This window comes from Typopeltis vanoorti, chromosome 9, assembly GCF_054136105.1.
Source record: "Typopeltis vanoorti isolate ZY-2024b chromosome 9, IOZ_Tvanoo_1.0, whole genome shotgun sequence".
NCBI classification, from domain to species: Eukaryota; Metazoa; Arthropoda; class Arachnida; order Uropygi; family Thelyphonidae; genus Typopeltis; species Typopeltis vanoorti.
Genome location: NC_143557.1, coordinates 135,941,596 through 135,967,149, shown reverse-complemented (window position 1 = coordinate 135,967,149; position 25,554 = coordinate 135,941,596). Strand labels below are relative to the sequence as shown.

Genomic DNA, 25,554 nt, shown 5'->3' with positions numbered 1-25,554 from the left:
GTCAAGTCATTTGTCTTTACTACCACTACCAACTCCTTTGCTCACTTACTCCTAATACCCAACGCCTGAATCACTCTATTCATTTTACTGCCAGGAAAACAAACCCTGTGCATCTTCTCATTTACCACACCTCTAATAATTGAATACCAACACAACTCCACTCGCAGGTCTTTTGTTACCTCTTTCAAACTGATATCATTCGTTTTCATAATTTTCACTCTTCCATACATATCTTGAATTCTCTTAATTTCACTTCTCATCCATTTCATCTCTTGCCTCATCTTAACCAACTCAGCTATCAAATCTTATTCTTAGCGAAATCACATTTCGCTCTTAGTCAATTTTATCATCAGCCATACATGCTTGTTTGTCATCAATGCTGATCACCACCTTATCATTAATTACACTCTGTTTTTCAAACTTCTACATCTTAACCAAACTCAGCTATCAAATCTTGTGCCACATTTTGCTCTTAGTCAATTTTATCATCAGCCATACATGCTTGTTCGTCATCAATGCTGATCACCACCTTATCATTAATTACACTCTGTTTTTCAAACTTCTACATCTTAACCAAACTCAGCTATCAAATCTTGTGCCACATTTTGCTCTTAGTCAATTTTATCATCAGCCATACATGCTTGTTCGTCATCAATGCTGATCACCACCTTATCATTAATTACACTCTGTTTTTCAACTTCTACTACATTCATATTGATTTCGTCATTCTTACTACCATCAATTGTTAAGTTCATCAGATTGCTCGTTTGCTTTTTCAAAACTTTTTTACCACATTTTCGCTGTTCTTTTTACACTGTCTCTCTCTTTGCTATCATATGAGCACTCATCCTTCTCATGGCATTCTTGCTACTAATACCTTCAGTTACCAATACGTTATTGCTCATCAATCCTCATTCAGATCACACTTCACACACACCCTCCTTCCATCTGCCTTAAATATCCATAATTTACCTACATAATTGAATGAATATATATAGTACACCTCACATTTCATGAAATGACTAAAATCAAAATTAAACTCTTGAAAAAGTTGCGTCTACTGCTTCAACTCTTAACCTGACCCACACTTCCAACACTTGCTTTTGTAACATTTGATATGGCATCATCAGTGCCATATCATAAATATGGCATCAATGTTATAAATACCACCATTACCAAAGTGGCCAAAATAATTCATTAGCATGTATGTAAAAAAAATATGGCAACATAATACAGAGACAGTATTGGAAAATGAAACAGCCAAAATTCTTTGGCACTTTAGAATGCAACCTGATCAATCTTTGGAATACAATAGACCTGACATCACAATTTTTGAACATCGACAATTTTGGATTATTGAAATTACAGTATCCAGTGATAACAACATCAACAGCAAAGAACTGGGGAAAAAAAATTATTAAATATTGAGATCTAACAATCAAAGTTGGCCAGCTGTGGCTTAAACGGACTGACGTCATTCTTCCAATTGTTATTTGTGTACTTGGTGCAATGTACTTGGTGCTTAGTCAAAGAAGCTATCTCTATTCAGAAGAATTAAAAATCAAAGAGTTAACCATATATGAGCTAAAGGCATTACTTGAACCAGTCCATTTTACGATGCTACATTACAGACTATTCTTAGATTCTTGTGTAGAATCTGAATTGTGCTGTCACCAGTCAAATTATTGTTTGAATGATATGTTTTGGCTGTGTTTCAATTGTGTGAATAAAGTCATAATAATATTTCTATGTTAATAGTTGTAATATAATAAACTTATTTTAAACATAAAATTCAAAACATATTAGCTGTTTTAAGCATCTTACTTGTTTCCTTCATTCTAAGATCAAGCAAATTAAATGCTTCATCCCCATCTACACTGTTTGAAACAGTCAGAGCATATGCAACTATAGCCAATTCATAAGGATCTTCAAAATCCCTAATAATATGCAACATTCTTTCTAAATATAACTGGGCTTGTCTCTTTGCTGTTGAAATACGTGATCCAATTTCCTATTATAGTTGAAAGAAAAACAAATATAATTAAAATCTTTAAAAACAAATTTGCTAATTGTCATTACAAACAATTCTATTATGCTGTTTTGTTGACAAAAAAAATACTGATCCTTTATAGGATTTTAACTAAGAAGTTAATATGAATCAGAAACCATTTTTTCTATTTGTTCAATAATCACAGATGGTAGGAAAAATCTGCCAAGGAAATGAAAAATTTACAAACTAATAGATGAAACTACAATGATATGGAACTTTTAGAGAAACAAAACAAACAACACAACTATACTATGCTATGTCTAGCCATGCTACATCGATAACGTATTTGACATTTGGTCCCATGAACTAGACACATTACATTCAGTTATAAAATACCTTCACCACCACAGAAAAATAATTACTTGACTGTCGTTATGTCACCTTCTTATGTTGCCTACATAATGTCTTCTTCTCTCACTGCAAGCTTAATCTCTTCATTCATCACCATGATATTATTATTATTATTATTATTATTATTATTTCCCAAGACCTCATGGAGTCAAAGACTCATCTGGGAGGTCCTTTTATGACACACACATCTCATCATACTGTGTCTTAAACACACTCAAACTCCTTGCAGTCACCACACTCTCAGGCAAGGCATTCCCATCATTCACAACTCTGCATGAAAAAAAAACTGCCTCTCACTCCCCTACTCACACCCTCTTTATACAGTTTCCAGGGATGACCTCTGGTTCTCCCCTGATCTCCCACTATTCTCCGTAGAACTTCTCCACCATTGATCTTATAATAACCCCTTACCAACTTGTTGGTCTCTATCATATCTCCCCTCTTCCTTCTCTCCACCAGACTCTGCAAATTACATCTTCTCAGTCTTTCCTCATACTCAACATTCCAGAGGTCAGAAACTACCTTAGTCAGTCGCCTTTGGACCCTTTCCAACATCTCTTCATCTTTCTGAAAACCCAGTGACCAAATCTGGGCACAATAGTCCATATGTGGCCTAATCAAAGCCTTATACAATGGAACAAGAATCTCCCTACTTCTACACGTCAGTGTCCTCCACATCATTCCCAGAAGTCTTTGTGTTGTCTTCACAATTTTGGCGATGTGTCCCCTAAATTTTATTATTTATATTACTGGAGTAGATGGGAATGGAAAATAAGCCAATGCCATGGTAAAGAGAGTGACTTCATAATAGATATCACAAAGTGAAGGAAAGAATCTAAGAGACTGAGGATGACAAGTTGAGCAACACAGGTTCTGTACCAGGACTGCTAAGATTCAATTTGATTATTAATTATACTCACAAAGGATTGAAGAGAAAGTTTGCTAAGGATACACGGTTGAGTAGGGCAATAATGAGAAATTTTGATATGGAGTACTTGCCAAAAAATCTATGTATTATTATTATTAATATTATTATTATATTAACATCTGATCTCCATGGAGTCAAAGACTCATCGTGGGAGGCACACACTATTGCACACAATGCTCATCCAACCATACCTTAAAATGATTCAATATGTCTACACCACAAGACACCCAGATACTGCATTCCACTCACCAACCACTCTCCATATAATGAACTTACTCCTCACTCCTCTGCTCACACCCTCTTTATACAGTTTCCAGCAATAGCCTTTTGTTCTACATCCCTCTCTCATTCTTTGAAAAATCTCTTCCATGCCAACCTAATAACAACCCCTGACTAGCTTATATGTCACAATCATATCCCTCCCCTCTTCCTCCTATTCATGAGGCTTTGCAATTTACATTCTCTTAATCTGTCCTCGTACTCCAAATTCCAAAGACCACTGACAACCTTTTGTGAAGCTTTTCGGTACTACCCTTTCCAACATATCCTCATCGCCATGTAAACCTGGTGACCAGATCTGTGCACAATAATCAATATGAGGTCTGATGAAGTCCTTAAACAATGGCGTCATAACTACTCTATTTCTACATCATTGCAATTATTATTCGATGTGACATCTTCACAACTTGTACAATGTGGCCCCTTAATTTCAGACCTTTGTCCACCATCAATCCCAGATCTCTAATTTCCTCTACCTCCTTTAAAGTTTCCTCACCAAGTGTATACTTTGCATCCCATCATTGCTTACCAAATTTCAAAACCTTACACTTTGCAACATTGAACTGATAGTTCCACTTATCCTGCCCATTCATGCAATCTATTTAAGTCCTCCTGCAAGGCCATAACATCTGCTTGACTCTGCATTGCTCTTACCAATTTTGCATCATTTGCAAACAGCTGCATATCACTAATTAAACCCATCCTAATATCATTAACATACAAACTGAACAACAATGGTCCCAAAACTGTCCGCTGCTGTACACCACTAGCTAGTGACCTTCCTCTTATGGGATACCGCACCCTCATATGCAACTTTCTGATACTTATCTGACAGCCAGTCACTGATCCACCTCAGAAGTCTGTTATTTAATCCCATCTGTTTCAATTTATTTAATAGTTTGTCATGTGGGAGCCTATCAAAAGTTTTTTGCAAAATCCAAGTACACCACTGTGTATGCATTTCTCCTGTCCAAGATATTCATCACCTTGTTATAGTACATAAGTAAGTTAGTAAAACATGATCTCCCCTTAACAAACCCGTGCTGATAACCACAAAGAATACTGCTGTTTTCAACCCAATTCTGTATCCTGCTTCTCATCAATCTCTCTCTAGCACCTTCACCACAACTTCAGATATACAGATTGGCCTATAATTTGAAGCCTCATCACTACCTTTATGCATTGGAACAATTTAACCTTCTTTCCACTCTCTTGGAAACTGTGCTGTTGTAAGATTCTTATTAAGCAAGCATGCCAATGCTACTGCCAATTCCCTGGAACATTCCTTTAAGATGCATGGTAATATGTCACCAAATCCTACCTTATTGACATCAAGGTTATTTATTTCCTCAAATACCTCCTGCTCACTCACAATTAAGTCATCCTCTCCTATGTCCTCTACACTTAAGTTCTTCATGATTCCATCCTGATTAGAATGAAACCCCCTTATAAATTAATCACTGAATACCTCAACAATGTGTTTGGTAGCAGTTACCATTCTACCATTTTCATCCATTAACATTTTCTTACCATGATCATTCTGCCTTCTACTTGTCACATATCTAAAAAACTTTCTAGGGTTTTTATTTGCCTGATTTGCCCATTTCTGCTCATACTGTATGTTGGTTTTCCTTACTAACTGAGTCACTCTCCTAGCTTGTTCTTTATCCTCTTCATGTAATAATTATTACCATTATTCTTATTGTACTGCCTCCAAAGTACCTTCTTCTTCTTCCAGATTTTATGCTTAAGTCCCTCATTCATCCATACCTACACCTACCTTATTCAGCCTTTTGGCCTTTGGAATACATTCACACATTGATGATGTTATGTATTTCTTTCAGTTCCCAAGCAGTATTTATTTCCTTACTGCTCAACTCCTCATTCCATGCTATAACTCCAAGATGTCTCCTAAGCTTGTCACAATCACCAGCCTTATAATTCCACATATATCATTTCCTCACAGAAGTCCACATATGGCTAGCCACAACCCAGGTGATCACTTCATGATCACTCTCATCAACTGGAGAAAAGTGTGAAACCCCACTCACAATTACATTCTCTAACAATGTGATCAGATAACTCTCGATTCCCATGTGCCCTTCTTTTACATGCTGCCTGAGATAGTTATCTCTCAAGAACTCAAGAAATTCATTTTCCTTCTTCCCAAATACTATTTCTTCATTCCAATCTATACTACCATAATTAAAATCACCCATAATAATTATCCTTGCTTTGTTCACTAATCCAAGTTGTTTATACATTTCTTTATCACCACTCTCCACATTCCCTAGCCTATAGCAGCATCCAACCAAATATATCTTCCCGTCAACTTATAATGGTGCTATGGGAAATGATAATGGATGTCAGCTAAAATTTGTTTCAAGAAATTAATGAGACTAGGGATCTCACAGTGATGATAGACAAGGAAGTGAAATTCTGAGATCACACAGCAATGGTAGTAAAATGACACATTATGATAACAGTGATGCTGAGAAGGGATGTGATAGATATTGTGGTAGAATTGAACCATTATGATAAAGATGAAAGAAAAAGTTTTCAACGCTAAATTTACCAGGGACACAATAATTTTTGTATTTGCTCCTAAAACTTCAATGAATACCTTCTGCATAAAATCAAGCTTATCATATCTTATTTTATAAAATTATTATCACAGGAACTCTATGTAGAGTTAAAAGAATCATCATAGTAGACCAGCTTTAGACAACAAATTCTATCATGCCATTGTCTTTAATCATATTAACCTTAAAATCTGCACTCCAAGTCAATGTATCCAGTGCACCTATTATTCTCATGCAGAAAACCCTGCTTCCCATTCCTTTGTTCACTATTCTTTATACAACTTTGAGCAGCAGCTCCTTATCCTTCTTTTCCTCTTCTATCCTTTGCGTAATCCATCCAGTAAATATTTTTCAACTTCTATGGTTTAATCACATCACCCTCTGTCTTCTTTTCCCTCATAGCTGTATCCTGATATCATTTTTGGTACAAAGATGCATCATCCCCTTTGAAATCTGTATGATCAGATTTGTGCCAATTAATCCAGATAGGTGCAGTCAGGGATTTAAAAAATGAAACACAATGTTGGTATCATCCTCTTCTGGTCAATGTCCATGTCCTTCTCATTATTTCAAGATCTTCTGAGTTACCACCTTTGCACTGCTATCTCACAACGTTAGGCCGTATGTATCAGAGGGCACACATGACTCAAGGGTCTTGGATTTGATTATCTCATTTCATGTTATTGTAAATGAGGTGTTGAATCTTCCTCCAGTTAGCAAGAGTGACCATGAGGTGATTACTTGGGTGGTAGCCCAGTCATATGAAGACTTCTATCAGAAAGGGATATATGCAGAACTATAAGGCTGGTAATTATGACAAACTCGGCAGACAGCTTGTAGCTACATCATAGAATAAAGAATTGAAAGGAAGGGAGATCTTCTTAAGACTTGTCTGGCAGAGGCAATGTCTGAATACATCAAAAGGTCATGAAGTCAAATAAGGTGGATGTGAAATGAATGAATGAAAAAGAAAAGCATGCAATTTTGAAGAAGAAGGAATTATGGAGAAGAAGGTATAAGGTGACAGGATGAAATGTTTAGAAGGGTGTTGCTATAGACCTAGTAATGTAGAAGGCAGTGAGAAGGAAATTTTTAGACAAATGATCTGGTTAATAAGAAAAGGGTTATCATTATGGGCAATTTCAATAATGGTAATATAGACTGGAATGAAGAGACAGCATCAGAAACCAAAGAGAATGAATTTCTGAGTTTTTAAGGAATAACTACCTTAAGCAGTATGTAACAGAGGCAAATGTGGATTGATATCTTAGATTTGATTATCTCATCAGAAGATATTGTTGTAAATGAAGTGTCAGTCTTCCTCCATCTGGTGAAAGTGACCATTAAGTGAGCACTTGGGTAGTGACTAGCCATATCAGGACTTTTGTGAAAAAAAAGCTTATGCTGCTTGGTCTCTACTCAAAAAAGTATCTGACAGAGGCCGTGACTGAGTGTATTCCACAGGTCAGGCGATTAAATAAGGTAGGTGTGAAATGGATGACTGAAGAAGTGAAGCATACAATCTGAAAGGAAAAGGTATTATGGAGGCAGCACAAGATGAGTGGAGATAATGATTGTAACTCCTCAGTTACATGAGGAGTACAGAGAGAGCAAGAAAGGAAGGTGACTTAATTAGTAAGGGTAGCAAAAGTGCAGTATGAGCAACAATTAGCAAATTATACTAAAAGGAATCCTAGGGAGTTTTTTTTTTTTGATATGTGGCCAGTAGAAGGAAAAATGATTATGAGAGGATTACAAACACTGAGGAGGATATAGTAGAGATGTTTAATGATATTCATTAAAGTATTCCATCCTTGTGATTGTAACATAACGCAGAAATTGAAAAGAGTGGGAATGGGGGAGGAAGCAATGATGATGAGTGAGCAGGAGGTATATGAGGAATAAAGTAAACTTGATATCAACAAGGCCATGGGACTTGAAGGTATATTTCCAACGTGTTTTCAGGGAATGTTCAAGGGAGTTAATAACAGCTTTAACTTACATTTTTAACATAAGTCATAGATTAGCCCAGGTTCCAAAGTTGTGGAAAGATGGCAAAATTGTCCCACTTAATAAAGCGGGTAATAAGACTAATGCTTTAAATTATGGGCCAATCTGCTTGTTTGGAGCTGTGGTCCAGATGCTGGAGAAGTTAATGAGGACAAGGAATCAGAACTGGGTTGAGGGCAGTAAAATTCTCTTTAATAGACAAAATGGATTTGCTAAAGGAAGATTTTGTGTTTGCAATATGCTTACTTATTATAACAAGGTGATGAATACATTGGACAAGGGGATACATATACAGTAGTATAGAGTGATACCTCGGCTAATGAAGATAATTCGTTCTGGAATCACAATTGTTAGCCGAAACATGATTTCCCGTAGATTTCTATAGAACATCGTTTAATTCGTTCTGGATGCTGTCCTACTATTTAAAGATAATAATAATAATAATAATTATTATTATTCAGGCCTCCATGGAGTCAAAAGACTCATCGTGGGTAGGTCCCCCCCCTAAGAAGCACAAAGTCTATCATACCACTCCTTAAACTCATTAACCATTCTTGCTCTCACCACTCCATCAGGTAATGCATTCCACGGTTCAACCACCCTCCATGCAAAGAAACCACTCCTCACCCTCTTGCTCACAGTTTCCTTTCATAACTTCCAGGGATGGCCTCTTGCCATCACTCCTTCCCGCTGTTCAACCAAGCGAAAGAACTCCCCAGTGTCAACCCTGTAACTACCTCTCAACAGTTTAAAAGTCTCAATCATATCACCTCTCCTTCTTCTATCCACCAAACTCTGCAGTACACATTCCCTCAGCCGATCCTCATAACCAAAATTGTACAGTCCTGAAACCATCTTTGTCATCCATCTCTGTACCCTTTCCACAGTTAATTTATCCCCTTCAAATCCTAGGGACCAAATCTGAGAACAATAGTCTAAGTGTGGTCCGATCAGAGACTTATACAACGGAATGATAACCCTTTTATCTCTGCAGGTCAGTGTCCTTCTCATAATTGCAGCAATCCTCTGTGTTACCTTCACCACCTTTGCAATATGTCCCCTAAATTTCAGGTTTCTATCAATCATCAACCCCAGACCTCTTGTCTCCTCTACTTCTTCCAGTATAACTCCTCCCATAGAGTATGCAGCATCCCATCGATGTTTCCCAAACCTCAAGACCTTACATTTTGCTGCATTAAACTGACATCCTCATTCAATTGCCCGTCTATCTAGCTTATTCAAATCCTCTTGCAGGGTTAATACATCTGTGCATTATTACTAATAATCCTTCGCAGCTTCGCATCATCCACAAACAACTGAATATCCCCTTGCAATCCATTGATATAAAGGTTAAACAATATAGGTCCTAGTACTGAGCCCTGTGAAACCCCACCTTCTGCCTCTTTGATATTGCTCCACCATACACAACTCTCTGATACCTATCGGACAGCCAATCCTTAATTCAGTTCACCAACCTGACATCCAAACTCATGTGCTGCAACTAAAATATCAGCTTATCATGTTAGCACCCTGTCAAATGTCTTTGCTAAATCAAAGAAAATAGCAGTATATGCCTTTTCCTCATCTAATGTTCTTGTAACTTTATTATAAAATGCTAGCATATTTCTAAAACAAGAGCACCCCTTCACAAATCCATGTTGACTCAAACTGACCTATAATTAGACACTTCCAGTCTGTTACCACCCTTATGCAATGGCACTATCTTACCTTCCTTCCATTCCCTGGGCATCTTTCCTGCAGCCAGACTTTCATTGAAAAGCCAGGTTAAAGGCACTATCAGTTCCCTAGTACATTCTCTCAAAACTCGTGGTGAAATACCATCCAGTCCCAAAGCTTTACTGACATCCAGAGTACTCAGTATCTGAAACACACTCTCCTCCTGTACCTCTAAACCTTGAACCTGCCCTATCCCTCTAGCATTAAAACTGACTCCTCTAGGATGAAATATTCCAATAAAGTGTTCATTGAACAATTCCACTATGTCCTCTGCATCAGTCACTCTATTCCCATTTTTATCCCACAATATCATTCTTCCACAGTCATTTCTCCTCTTACTGGCCAAATAGCTAAAAAATTCCCTAGGATTTTCTTTGGATCTTAGGGCCAATCTCCTCTCATATTCCAGTTTCGCTTTCCTTACCACACTAGTCACTCTTCTGGCCTGTGTCTTATATTCTTCATGCATCTTCTCTTCACCTGTCTCCTTATATCTCTTCCATAGCCTCTTTTTCGCAATTCCTGTTTAATATTATTTGTCATCCACTTTACTCCAAATTGTGTCCTCTTCCTCACTCGTAATATACAACTTACCATTGCTGCTAACAAATATTCCTTCGCAATTTCCCACACACTAATGATATCCCGGCCTTCCAATTCCTCCCTCCATGAAACTTTCTGAAGTTGACGTCTAAGACTATTATAATGAACTGCTTTATAATTCCACATAAGTTCCCGTCTTTTTGATACTCCTGCATGTCTATTCATTTTCCAAGTCAAAACCATATGGTCACTCTCTCCAACTGGTGGGAGAGATGTCGTCTCAGTTATTATCAACTCTTCTGATGCTATGACCAAATCTAAAACTCTTGAACATCTTGTTCCCTCTGTTACATGTTGTCTAAGACATATGTGCCTCAAGAATTCTAGAAATTCCATTCCCCTATTGCTACATGCATCTTCCTCTCTCCAATTTATACTACTGTAGTTAAAATCTCCCATAACAATCATTCTTCTTGCACTTGCCAAACTTAACTGTCTAAATAGTAAAAAGCACACTATAAAAGGGCAAAAACTCATCAAAGGCTAAGATGAACAGCTACCCAATTAGATGAAGGAGAATGGAAAGTAGAATTAAAAACTGACGATCGTTACACTATTATATACACTTTATTAAACTGAAAATATGTACACAATGTTTTTACTATTCTTCTTCCAAATTTTCAAAGTTTATTCAAGGTAAGTCTCCTCTTCTTCAGTAGCTGGTCTCTGTCTCTTTGCTAAGGGAGAAGTCAAAAATCTGTCCAAAGTTGACTGAACTTCTCTTTTTTTCAGAATGTTCTTAAAGTGATTCTGACACTTGTCTTCAACCAAGACACAAAGTCTGTTAATTTCAGCTTTGTTGGGATGCCACTTTGTAGCCAAAGACTGAAACTCTTCCCAGTAGTACAGCATCTTTTTTTAATGTCACCTGTTGGCATTCTTCCCTTTTTATTGCTGTCCTCCTGCTCTGATGAGCACTCTTTATCTTCCTTGTCTCTTTCCTGATTCAGTTGCTTTTTCAACTCTTCAAGATCTTCTGTTATCAGATCTTTTGAGTGTTCTTCAATTAATTCTTCTACATCTTCTTCATTTACCTCCAAATGTAATGCTTTGCCCAAGGAGACTATCTTATCTACAATGTCAGCATTTTCAGCAGCAAGTTCCCCAGCAGCATCTTCAGCATCTTGAACACTGGAAACAGCACTTCTTATCTTGCAGCAGTCTGGCCATAACTTTTTCCAGGGCAGCATTAAGTGTCCAAACTGATGTGGTCAGCTCATTTTTTTGTCACACACACACAGATGGAAAAGATAAGCTCCTGGAATGGCCCGGCCATTCATGTTTGCTGCTTTATGTTAGCGCACACGTCCACTAAAACATTCGTTAGCTGAATCCATATTTTTTAGTCGAGTCCGAAAAACAGCGAAAAAAATCTTCGTTAGCCGAAAAATTCGTTAGCAGAGTCACTCATTAGCCGAGGTATCACTGTATTTAGATTTTGCAAAAGCTTTCGATAGATTGCCACATGACAAACTAGTAGTTAAATTGGAACAGATGAGATTGGATTGTAGATTAGTGCATTGGAATGGAGAATGGCTGTCTGATAGGTATCAGCAGGTTGTGTATGGGGAGTGATATCCCAGAAGAGGAAAGTCAATAATGGAGTGCCCAAGGGGTCTGTTTTAGGGCCACTGTTGTTTAATTTGTATATAAATGACATCGGAAAGGACTTAAATCGTGATATACAGTTGTTAGATAAACTACTGTGTTAGAGGCAAAACTTTAGTTTAATATAAACCAAAATGAACACTTGACGTTTCGAGCTTCATATCAGGGTCATCGTCTGGAGCGTACACATATATACAGAGAAACAAGCGGCACTACAATCAACATGGTTTGCTAAAGTTACTGACCAACCGTTACAACAATTATTGGCCTGACCTCTGGTAAAAAAAAAAAAAAAAAAAAAAAAAAAAAACTTTACTACATCAAAGCTAGAGTCCTATTATTATTATTATTATCTATTAGGTTACAAAATTAAATGGGGCTGGTGAGCAACATGTTTTTATTTGTATATATAAAATTTGCATGTATTTATTTATATATATATATATATATATATATAAATTTAAATAAAATAACTGTGATTATATATATCAATTTCAACCAATTGGTATGGAATAGTTTCCAATAAAAGCTGAAAATTGCTTAAAGTCCTAAAGTATGCTAAATACTAAGTAGGCTGAATATGTGCCATCCACATTCTTGGAATTTTTATGCCACCATTATTGTTGAGATTAGGGTAATTAATCAGAATTTCACAGGCTTCTTTAAATTTTCTTTCATACCAGGTTTTTGTATGATGTAAAGAGCAAGTACTTTTCCAATCAATTTAGTGAAGGATGTTGAGAGTGTGATCTGAGAGGCCTGCTTCACCAAAATTGTTATATTTAATATGTCTTTTGAATTATTTTTTGCAGAGTATAGAATTGGTGGGGATATTTTAGAGGAAGTGGAGGAGATTAAAGATCTGGGGATGATAGTGGATAGGGTCTTGCAATTTTGTGGATGTTTTGCTAAAATTGTGAGGACAACACAGTGGATTATGGCAATGATGCAGAGAACACTGATGTAGAAGTACATATGTTTTGATTCTACTGTACAAGGATTTGATCAAATTGCATATGGATACTGTACACAAAATTGGTCACCAGGTTTTCAAAAGGATGATGAGATGTTAGAGAGATTCGGAGATGATTAAGTTAATTTTTGATCTCTAGAATGTGGAATATGAGGACAGACTGAGATAATGCAAATTACAAAGCCTAGCAGAAAGAGGAGGAGACATGATCAAGATGAATAAGCTGGTAAGGGGGAAACTACCAGATTGAAATGGATGAGATTTTTCATAGAATATCTGGAGACAGGGGAAGAACGAGAGGCCATTCTTGGAAGCTGTATAAAGTGGGTGTGATCAAGGGGGGTGAGGAGTAGATTTTTTTGAATGGAGAGTGCTGGGTGATTGGAATGCATTGCCAGAGAGTGTGGTAAGTGCAGGGAGAATGAATGCATTTAAGTTGAGGTATGATGAGTTGTGCATGTGAGAGTGGGACCTCCCACGATGAGTTTCTTGATTCCATGAAGGTCTGTTAATAAAAAAGATCAACAAATTAATTGTTTTCCCCATCTTCTCACTTCCTTCTCAACATGCTAACTATAGTAATGCCATTATTGTTCCTTATATCTGTGTCCTCTCAGAAAAAAGGCTAGAACTACAAAAAGTACAATTTCTGCACTGCATTCAAACCTCATTAGAAGCTGGCTGCCCTCATCCATTCTCCCAAGGATCCTCTATCTCCTCTCTATTTCCAGGTGTTTACAAAGTTTCTTGTTCTTGCAAATTATCACATAATGGTAATACTGGAAGATCTGCAAATATCTGTCTAGAAGAACATAAGAAATACATCTGCTGCCATAAGTATGATCAGTTAGGTCTAAAAGAACATACTTTGGATGCTGTGCACAGAATCAAATGGAAGAAAACTACTAAGCTTCACCACAACAAATACAAACATGAAAGACTTTTTTTTAGAGATAGCAACAGATTTAAAAAAAAAAAAATCAAATCTCAATAAATATGGTATATTAAATGTCATGGTATATTAAATGGGATTTATGAAACTTTAATTCCCAGGATCTCCTGCCCAACAGCTAAGGCTAGCCCCTCATATGACTTTCAGTCTAATTTTTTGCGCTTATTGTGTTGTGCAATTTTGTTTGTGTTTTTGCAATTTTAATATTGCTACCCTGATGGTGTCTCAATGACAGACAAAATATAGGCATGATTAAATGTGTTTAATTATGCATATGAACTGTGTTTATTCCATTAAACTTATGAGTACAAACATAATGGTTCGTTTCTGGATCTCTGAAGAGTTTCACTGATGCCACCTATTAGATTTGACTTTTCCATGCCTTCATCAAGTCATTCTTCTGACTAATGACCCATCCATAAACCCTCTCCAAACCCAACTGCTTCCCTACATCCCAGGCCATCTCATTCTTTTCTTGTGTACTCACACATTCACTTTCTCTTTGTGCATCAAGCTTTCTCATGCTGTATCCTTCTGTCCACCTGGACTCCCCCATTTCCATGTTTATCTTGCACACTTGTTCTCTCATTCTCCATACCATGCTGCCCACTTCTCCATTCATAAGAACTCCTTTAATGCCTCCTTTCTTAATCTTCTGCTCTTGCTTTTTGCTTGCTCAGATCTGCTTTGTGCACTCATTATTCTCCCTTCCAGCGGTAGCCTCTCTAGATGACTCAGCACACAACGAAACCATTTAAATGCAGTCCATCACTCTTATACAGTTCCATTGGTACTTCAACCTCATTCCATTCATTCACAAACTGCACTCCTTTCTCTTCACATTTTTCTGCTGACATATCATTCATAATCTTTGCTCTCTGCCTCAAGTCATCACAGTTCATACCTGGACAACACACTGACTACCTTTCCTATCACACTATCATCTTTTATTCTTCTCAGCAACTTCTCTCAACCTTCTGATATCCAGTCTTACATTCTCCTTGTTTCCAATCAAGTCATTCATTCCTACTATCACTACCAATTCTTTTGCTTGCTTACCAAAGCTTCAATCACTCATTCTACCTCCTGGAAAACAAACCTTATTTATCTTCTCATCCGCCACACCTGTAATTATGAAATTCTCATACAATACCACTCGTGAGTCTTCCATTACCTCCTCCATATGGCCATCATTCATTATCAGTCTTCTTCACTCTTCCATACACATACACATCCATACACATCAACAGAATCCTAAAAAAACATGACTTGACCTCTTGTTACAGACCATATAGAAAATTGGAATCGCTTATCTGCTCCACTAAAGACCAACCACTTCCTATAGACCTACCTGGTGTATACCAGGTCCCTTGCAGCTGTAAATTGTCCTACTTTGGCCAAACAGTCAGGACAGCAAATATCAGAATATAAAATATCCATGCGTAGCAAATATCAGAATCTAAGAACATAAGGACTACATCCAATTTCACCAGTACAGCCACTCTGGGCTTGCAGACCATGCTCTGGATACTCGCCACAGAATAAGGTGGAAGAAAGCCACAGTAATACACCACATCAAGTTCAAATATGAAAGACTATTCATGGAATCAGCCTCAGCCCTTAGGAACATACCAAACATCAGCAAATTTGGATGCATAAGACTGCCCCAAATTTGGGAAACATATATCAGAAGAACTTCAGCCCAAAGGCCAAGAACACCTAATATAGCCTACCAGGGGGCACCATCAGGACTTTAGGAAAACGGTAGCTTTCTTGCTTCGATTCTCATTTGCTGTTATGTAGTACTTGCGTGCACGTGTCTTTATCTTAAGTTCCCATGAAGATGGCAACGTGCCATTGCTGAAATATCGGAAAGTATATATTAAAGTTGATTTAATTTATATTTCTAGTGTACGCTGTCAATTCCTTAAGTATTTAGTTATCATCCATACACATCTATGATTTATTTAATTTCACTCTGCATCCACTTCATCTTTTGCCTCATCTTTACCAACTCTTCTTTCAAATCTTGCATCATTTTTTTGCTGTCATTCATTCTTAGCATGTGCAGTCTTCAGTTGCATACGGTTTTTTTGTTGTGAGCTATGTTCACTATCTTACCATTAATTGCTCTCTGTTTTTCACTATCATTCTTGAATGCTTTTTCTTATTGTCAGTTACATTCTTTCCTTCACTTATCAGTTTCACACACTTTCTTAACATTCACACAATCTCTCTCTCTCTCTCTCATCCATTTCACTTATGATACCATGTTTCCTACTCTGATTCAGACAAGTCTTGTGGTCCATCAACATATTGCGCTTCTTGCAGAAATTCAGAGAACACATTGTGAAACAGATAAAATTGCCAAATTACATACTGAAATATAGAAAATAAGGAAGTTATTACATGCAAATACTGGATCCAGATTTGGTCACCTGGAAAAAGAACTGACTTTCTGGGCAACAGCAAAGAAAGTGCATATGGTACACCAAATTTACAAGGGTGATATTCCATTAAGAACCTTTATAGCTCAGTCAGTATAGACGAAGCCCTTTAATCGTAAAGACCTGGATTCGATTTCCCTCCACGATGCGAGGAACCTTTATTTGGTCTCTTTCAACTAAAGGTGAGTTAGCCAGTCTCATATAGAGGTAGAGGGTTTTTTCACCTAGAAACTCCGGTTTCTTGTCCCGAACAGGCAAACCGGGTGAATACACACGGATTTACAGCTATGAATACTTATGATAATATGTGGAAGAGATAAGGTCCTCACCACGTATCATTACACCCATACTCAACCATGAGTCACATCATGGCAGTCAACCTCCTAGATAGGATATGGCACATGAATGTGATATTCCATCAATATGAAAAATACTTTTTTTTTTTTTTTTTGAAATCTTCAGTATTGTAATTTTGTAATTATGACTGCATTTAAATAAAATTGACTACCTTAGTAGGTAGGAAAAGTTTTTATTTTGTGAAATGCAAATTTTATATTTTCATGTTTTTTTTAATTTTGAAGCAAAAAAATGCAAAAATTAACACAAAAAAAAGGAGGGAGGTGCTAAAATTGCTTGGGGCAACAGAAAAAAAATCCTAAAGCTGGTTCTGAGTGGAGAAGATTCAGAAGCATGTGATTATGGCAACAGGGCTGTAAAATGGCTTATAAAAATTAATTGAAGTATGTGGGTTACAAAATTTAGTTAACAGGCAGAAAAAAGGGATACCATAAACATAAAATTTACAAAGTAGTTTTATAGATGGATAAAGAAGAAAATTTCCAATATATTGCAAGAAGTGGGAAAATAAGGAGTCATCTCCAGAAGTTGTATAGGAATGTTGTTAGCAAGGATATTGGGACTAGATTTTCTGCTTGGAGAGTAATGAGTGGAATGGGTTACCAGAAACAGTTGCAGGCTCTTCAAATTCAAATATGAAAGGCTATTCATGGAATCAGCCTCATCCCTAAGAAACAATCCAAACCTAAACAAATTTGGGTGCATGAGACTGCCCCAAATTTGGGAAACCTACATCAGAAGACCTTCAGTCCAATTGGCCAAGAATACCAACATTGCCCACTAGGGGGCACCATCAGGACTTTTAGGAGAAAGAATAGCTTCCTGCTTCGTTCCTCATTTACTGTGTGTTGTGCTTGCATGCACATGTCTGGTATTTAAGTTCCTGTGATAATGGCAACGTGACATTGCCGAAATATTGGAAGTGTATTAAAATTTATTTTAATGTATATTCTATTGTACGTTGTAATTTCCTTAAGCTATTTAGTAAGAATGTATAACCAATGTCTAAGCCTTTCCACGAGAGTTGTAGGCTCTGTCAGTAAATAAATGGGCTTAAGAAGAAGTATGATAGGAACTGCATGAAGAATAGTCTATTGTGAAGAGTGTATCTTGACTCCATGGAGAAGCTTGGGTTATAATAATGATGATAATATTTTTTATCTTAACAATCAACAGTATGCTGTCATCATATCTTTTTTTTCTAAACAGCAAAATATTTAATAAAAATTATAAGTATAAATTAACTTTATATTGATGACAAACAAAATGTCTTACCCCTCTGAGATCTTTAACTTCAGTAAGAGTAATGAGAACATGAGCAGTCAGAGATATGTTTCGATATTTCACACTGTCATATAGCCGCTCTGACTAACATTAAATAAAAAAAAATATATATTTAATGAGGTACATACAGCAAATTAGTGAGATCATATGATGAGTTTCTATCAATAATACAAGTATAAAATAACTACACTCAAATATTATATAATCCTTAAAATGCTATTTGCAGAAATTAAAGATTTCATTACAATATTTTATTTCAATATTTAATAATATTTCTTTTTTCTTTTAAGTTTTATTTAAAATAAGATTTTTTAAATTTTATTTTCAACTTGAAAATCAAATACTGACTAAATTAAAATCACTTCATTACCAGCTTGCTGAATTTTTCCAATGTTTTGTTCTTTCTGTTTTATATTTATCATAATATTCATATACATATATAGAATACCATAATTAAAGATATTATTGATATTAGGCTTCTCTGGTTGGTGCTTTTCATAGTATTACTTCCAGCATGAATCACAATGAAAAATCACACTGAGTAAAAACTGTTTAATTGGAAATTGATGAGGAAATCATGAGAAAAGGAGGCTGATGAGGCTAGGGACTTTGGGATAATTGTGGACAGAGAGTTGAAGTTCAGAGGGCATATTGCAATAGTAAAATAGCTCAAAGGATTACTTAGATGTTAAAAAAAATGCTAACATGTAAAGATAGGGAAGTTATAATCCCCCTCTTTATAAAGCTATAATTTGGCTGCATCTTGACTACCGTGCACAGATTCGGTAACCCAGATTTCTTGGGACTCAGGAGGTGGCAGAAGAGATTCCGAGATGAGTGATTAAGCTAAGCTGGTAAGAGGTGTGGAATATGAGGACAGGTTGAAGGTGTGTGGATTACAAAGTTTGGTTGACAGGTGGAAAACAGAGTGGAATGATAGGAACCTATAATATATTAAAGGGGTTTTATAAAATTGATGCAAAGGAAATTTTTCAATATATTCAAAGAACTAGGGGCCATCCGTGGAAATTGTGTAAGAGTGTGGTTAGTAAGGATGTATGGACTAGATTTTTTGCACGGAGAGTGGTGAATTAGTTGTGAGTTTCCTGACCAATGATAAGAAGACGAAATTAATTAAGAAGACTAGTGGTGTGCAACAAGTTTCAGTGCTCAGACCATTGCTGTTTAATTTGTACATAAATGATATAGGAAATAACCTGAAAGGAAATATTCAGTTGTTTGCTGATGATGCAAAATTAGGTAGAGTAATAGTTAATAGTAATAGTAATAGTTCAAGGCGATATAATAGTTAATAGTGATAGTAATAGTTCAAGGCGATGTGGAGAGCTTGCAAGATGATACTGCCATTTTCTTGGATTTAGCAAAGGCATTTGACAGGGTGCCACATGATAAGCTGATATTTAAGCTGCAGCACATGGGTTTGGATATCAGGTTAGTCAACTGGATTCAGGATTGGCTATCTGATAGGTATCAGAGAGTTGTGTATGGTGGGGCAGTTTCCAGGAGGCAGAGGGTTACAAGTGGGGGTCCCACAGGGCTCAGTACTGGGACCTATACTGTTTAACCTTTATATCATTGATATTGTCAGTGGATTACAGGGGGATATTCAGTTGTTTACGGATGATGTGAAGCCGAGAAGGGTTATTAGTAATAGTGCAGATGTGGTAGCCCTGCAAGAGGATTTGAATAAGCTAGATAGATGGGCAAATGAATGGAGGTACCAGTTTAATGCAGCAAAATGTAAGGTCTTGAGGTTTGGGACACATCGATGGGATGCTGCATACTCTATTGGAGGAGCTATACTGGAGGAAGTAGGGGAGACAAGAGATCCAGATCCAGAGTTGATGATTGATAGAAATCTGAAATTCAGGGGACATATTGCAAAGGTGGTGAAGATAACACAGAGGACTGCTGCAATAATGAGAAGGACACTGACCTGCAGAGATAAAAGAGTTATCATTCCGTTGTATAAGACCCTGACCAGACCACACTTAGACTATTGTTTTCAGATTTGGTCCCCAGAATTTGAAGAGGATAAATTAACTGTAGAAAGAGTACAAAGGCAGATAACAAAGATGGTTTCAGGACTGTACAATGTTAGTTATGAGGATCGGCTGAGGGAATGTGGACTGCAGAGTTTGGTGGATAGAAGGAGAGATGATATGATTGAGACTTTTAAACTGTTGAGAGGTGGTTACATGGTTGACACTGGGGAGTTCTTTTGCTTGGTTGAACAGCAGAAAGGAGTGATGACAAGGGGCCATCCCTGGAATTTACAAAAGGAAACTGTGAGGAAGAGAGTGATCAGTGGTTTCTTTGCATGGAGGGTTTTTGAACCATGGAATGCATTGCCTGATAGAGTGGTTAGAGCGAGAATGGTCAATGAGTTTAAGGAGTGGTATGATAGATTTTGTGATTCCTAGAAGTTACCTCCCACGATGAGTTTTGATAGACTTTGTATTTCTTAGGAAGAACCTCCCTTGATGAGTCTTTTGACTCCATGGAGGCCTGAATAATAGCAATAATAATAATAATAATCAATTCAGCTAAATGTAAGGAATTGAAGTTTGCGATACATGGATGGGAGGCTGCAAACTCTCTCTCTCTCTCTCTCTCTCTCTCTCCCTCTTGGAGGAACTGTACTGGAGGAAGTGGGGAGGCAAGGGATCTGGGGTGATGATTGATAGAAAGCTGAATATTCAGGGAACATATTGCAAAGGTGACAGCAGCACTAGATGTGGAAGATCGATACATAGTAGTATACTTCTACTTTCCAAAGGCTTTTGATAGATTATTGCATAATAAGTTGATAGTCAAATTAGAGTTGATGATGTTGGATATTAGACTAGTACATTGGACTGGAGATTGGCTGTTTGATAGATATCAACAAGTTGTGTATGGGGGAGCAATATTCCAGAAGAGGAAGGCCACTAGTGCTGTGCCTCAGGAGTCTGTGTTTAGGTCCATTGCTGCTTAACCTCTTTGTTAATAATATTGGGGAAGATTTGGATGAGGATATTCAGTCGTTTTTCAGATGATGGAAAGTTGGGATTAACTATGAGAGTAGAGCAGATGTTCTGGTCTTACAAAAAGACTTGAATAGATTGAGTGAATGGTCACAGCAGTGGGGATATCAATTCAATGTTGTGAAATGTAAGGTTTTAAAATTTGGATAACAAATATGGGATGTAGAATTAACTCTTGTTGAGGATATATTATTCGGGTGGAGGAAATAAGAGATCTTTTGGTGATAGCATATAAGGATTTGAAATTTCGAGGACATATTGCCAAACTGTGAGGACAACACAATGAATTTTGCCAATGATGTGAAGGACACTGGCTTGTAGAAGTAAGGAGATTCTAGTTACATTGTATAAGGCTCTGATTAGGTCACATATGGACTACTGTGCATGCACAGATTTGGTCACCTGGTTTTCAAAAGGATGAAGAGATGTCTAGATTTTATATTACTATATAACATCTGGACATCAGGAAAGGTCCAGAGGTGATTGACCAAAATAGTTTCTGATCTCTCAAATGCTGAATATGAAGATAGGTTGAGATGATGCATTCTAGAGAGACCGGTGGATAGGAGAAAAAGGGGTGATATAATAGAGATGTATAAGTTGGTAAGGAGTTGTTACAGGATTAATATTGAAGATGTTTTTCATAAAATGGTAGGAAATGGAGGGAAACAAAGGCTCATCCCTGGAAGCTGTATAAGGAGAGTGTTAGTAAGGGAGCGAGAACCAGGTTTATTTGCATTTAGAGTTGTGAATGATTGAATGCATTGCCTGAGAGCATGGTGTTTGTGAGTCTGTGACTCCATGGGATCTTAGAATAATAATAATAACAATAATAACATTTGTTAGAGGATTTTATTGGATTAATACAGAGAAGATTATTAAAAAAAGCATTAACTGAGAGGAGAAGAAAACAGGAAACCATCCCTTGAATTTGTGTAAAGGCATTATCAAGAAAGGTGTAAGGAGGAGACTACACAAGACATTGCCAGAATGCATAGTGAGTGCTGGGAGTGTAAATGAGTTTAAGGTTTAAGGTTCAATATGATAGATATGTTACTAGTACAGTGGATCTCACACAAGATCCACTGTACTAGTAATATTATCCACTGTAATAATAATATTCAAGTTGTATAATTACACATTAAAAATTATTCTATAATCTAATTTTTATTTGTGTTATGAAATTTTGGATTGGCAGATCATCTCCCTTATTCACAAATATTCAGGATTGAGTTTGAGAAATGAAATATAACAATACTCATGACAAGAGGAATCCTTATACAGTCAACTCTTATTACAGCAAACTTGCATTGACAACATGTAACGTTTTCTATTGGTTTTATAATATTTATGAAATATAAAATGAACAGAAAACATTATTATTGCATGATGTTATATTGTTATTGCATGGTACTAACCAGCATGCAATAACAGTATCTCTGGGCTCCGCATAGCACAATTTGAAAAATTCTCTAGTAGATACCGTAACAGCACATGTGTCATGCAGTTTTTTAGTGCAAGGGCTCCTTCAGTCTAAAAAGTTTGGGAATCCCTGTGCTTGAATGTTGACTGTGTGGGCTTTTCCAATTGAAGGTGAGTTAAAATCTCATATCAGTAGTTGGCCTGGCTGCCCAAGTAGTTTGTATATCTGCTCTCCAACCAATCCCACAATGTGCATGGTGTGCATTCGAAGCCTGAAGTGGTTTAAAAAAAGTTCAATGTTTTTTTTTTTTTCAAAATATAAATAAAAATATCAAAAAACATAAAATTGAAAACAGAAATAAAGATGAATTTCAGTGCCCAGTGTGAGACTACTGCCCTGCTTATTCGAAGCCTGAAGTGGCTTGAAAATAGTTCAGTTTTTTTTTTTTTTTTTTTTGTAAAATATAAATAAAAATACCAAAAAATAAAAAACTGTAAAAACAGAAATAATCTTAACCCACCCATGGTACAAATGTACTATAGTTTAATAAACTCTTTTGTGTGTAGGAGTCATATAAAAAAAATATTGATCAGAATTTTTTCCTGGACCTCAGGTTCCGCCCCCCCCCCCCTCACACACACATATAGGCAAATGGGCCAGAGAACACATTCCATTAACCGACAAAAATACTATTAGTAGGTGGTAGATAACATAGCATGTAGATGGTGGATAGAGGTGTAATGAGGTACACTGTGCCCTTCATTTTGGGAAAGGCCTGAGCCCAATTCTCGTCGTGACAAGAGGAATCTTTATATGGGCTTTTTTGATTGAAGGTGAGTTAGCTGATGTCACACAGAGGCAGCAGAGTTTTTTCCTCCTAGAAACTCAGATTTTTCATCATGCATACAGACAAATTGGCCATCAGAACACACAATTTACAGACAAAAAATACTGTTGGTGATAGGTAGTAGATGGCATTGATGATAGTTGTGTGTGGTAGTAGAATTAAGGAGTAGAGAGACAGTGAGATGTGTGTAGTGGTGTAGAGTAGTATGTCCTCCCAAAATGAGCCCCTGGACTCCTTGGAGGTGTCATGTATAATAACAATAATAGCAATAATAATAATGTTATAAAACCAGTACTTACAGTAAGATTCATTTTTCTGTCATAAGGATATGTTGATGTTTCAAGAAATGCTCCTTCACGAGACTGATGATCCAATAGCCAATTAATTGCTTTAGAAATCACATTAGGATCAATAAAGAGGAAATTTTCCCATTCTTGAAAGGTAGCTTTATGGAAGATCCTTGCACAGAATGCTGTTAACCTATATTTAGAAAAGAAAGAAAAAAAAGAAAATTGTTATAACTGTCATGTATACTATAACAAAAATAAATCTATTTTCATGTTATTATAATTAGGTATCTTCACGAAATCTGAAGACTGGCTGAGGGAGGTCCATATTAATCATTATTCATAGAATGCCTATCATACTCCATTTAACTCATTCACCACGCTTCAAAGAAAAAATTCGGTCCTCACATCCATATTAACCACAATCTTAAAACTTAAATCTAAAATACCTTAAAAATATCTTCAATCTTAAATCTAAAACTTAAATCTAAATATTAACCACAGTCTTAAATCTAAAAAACTTTTGGGAATGATCCCTTATTCACGTCTCTTGTTTCATGGCCATCTATCCTATAAAATCCCCTTTAGTAATTTATACATTTCTATTATATTATTATTATTTATATAGGTACTCCATGGAGTCAAAAGACTCATCATGGAAGGCCCACACTATCCATTAACACAATACCTATCATATATATATTCTTAAACCTATTCACTGTTTGGGTGCTCACACACATTTATCCTCATATGAAACATTGCAAAGACTCATCATGGGCTTGGTCACTCATTTTTTTTTATTATTCCACACACACACAAGGTACAAGAACCTATGGCATCAGTTCCACATGTGTGGCAAGCAAGTAAGGACTGAGAAAGAAGAAATCTATTGACATTTTTCTTGAAGGTTTGGAAGTTGAAATTGCTGGGAAACACATTATGAAAAAGGCTGTTCTAGAGGACAGAAGCAAGTTCAATGTGTTGCAGTTGGAGTGAAAAGAGATGCTGGCCAGCTGCTGCTCTTGTTTTTAACAAACCCAACAGAAAGCAAAGGAATGATGTTTCCAGTTCACTGGAAAAGTTACCATGGAAGTAACTCTAGAAGAAACAGAGCTGAAACAGTGCATCTGTGAGATACAGATTAAAGTGAATCTATGAGGCAAGGGTCATCTATGTGCCAAATTATTTTGCTGTGGACTGCATTAAAAGTCATCTGGACAGCTGAGAGAAATGGCTACATCACATTACTGCCAAAATTTGCAAATGCATTTGATAAAATACAGCAAGGAGGAATATTACATAATATGAAGCAAATGGGAATGGCTATGAAGCTAGTGGCATGGATGAGGGGGGGGGGTAACACAGAGACACTAGATAGTAGTATATGATGGAGTGGAATGAAGAGAATGAGGGTGGCCAGTGGAGTGCCTCTGTAGAAAAGCTACTACTGTTTAATTTGTATATTGATGATACAGGGAATGATTTAAGGGCTATTATTATTATTATTATTATTATTATTATTATTATTATCTGAGACCTCCAGGGAGTCAAGGACTCATCGAGGGAGGCTGAACATTACCCAACCCAGCTATCATACCTTCTCTTAAATTCATTTACGGGAATATGAAGTGTGAGTGGAATATGAAATGTGAGTGTGAGTGAGTGTGAGTGGAATAATTTGCCCTTAGGGCAAATTATTCCACTCACACTCACTGCTCACCGGAAGAAAAAACCTAGCTCTTATCCCTTTCTTGATTGAGAACAACCTTAACTTCCATGGATGCCCCCG

At 36.7% G+C, this 25,554-nt stretch overlaps 1 protein-coding gene across 5 annotated transcripts in view; it reads right to left on the bottom strand.

Annotated features, from left to right (window-relative positions):
• The window catches only part of LOC150103595 (CD109 antigen-like), a 716,838-nt gene that overhangs the window by 103,699 nt on the left and 587,585 nt on the right, over nt 1-25,554 (bottom strand). For all 5 annotated transcript variants that reach the window (XM_090397638.1, XM_090397642.1, XM_090397639.1 and 2 more), the window contains 3 exons: nt 23,778-23,958; nt 18,153-18,245; nt 1,825-2,011 (listed from right to left, as the gene is read on the bottom strand). In XM_090397638.1, coding sequence (XP_090253764.1) covers nt 1,825-2,011; nt 18,153-18,245; nt 23,778-23,958 — 461 coding nt within the window. The remainder of the gene's footprint in view (nt 1-1,824; nt 2,012-18,152; nt 18,246-23,777; nt 23,959-25,554) is intronic.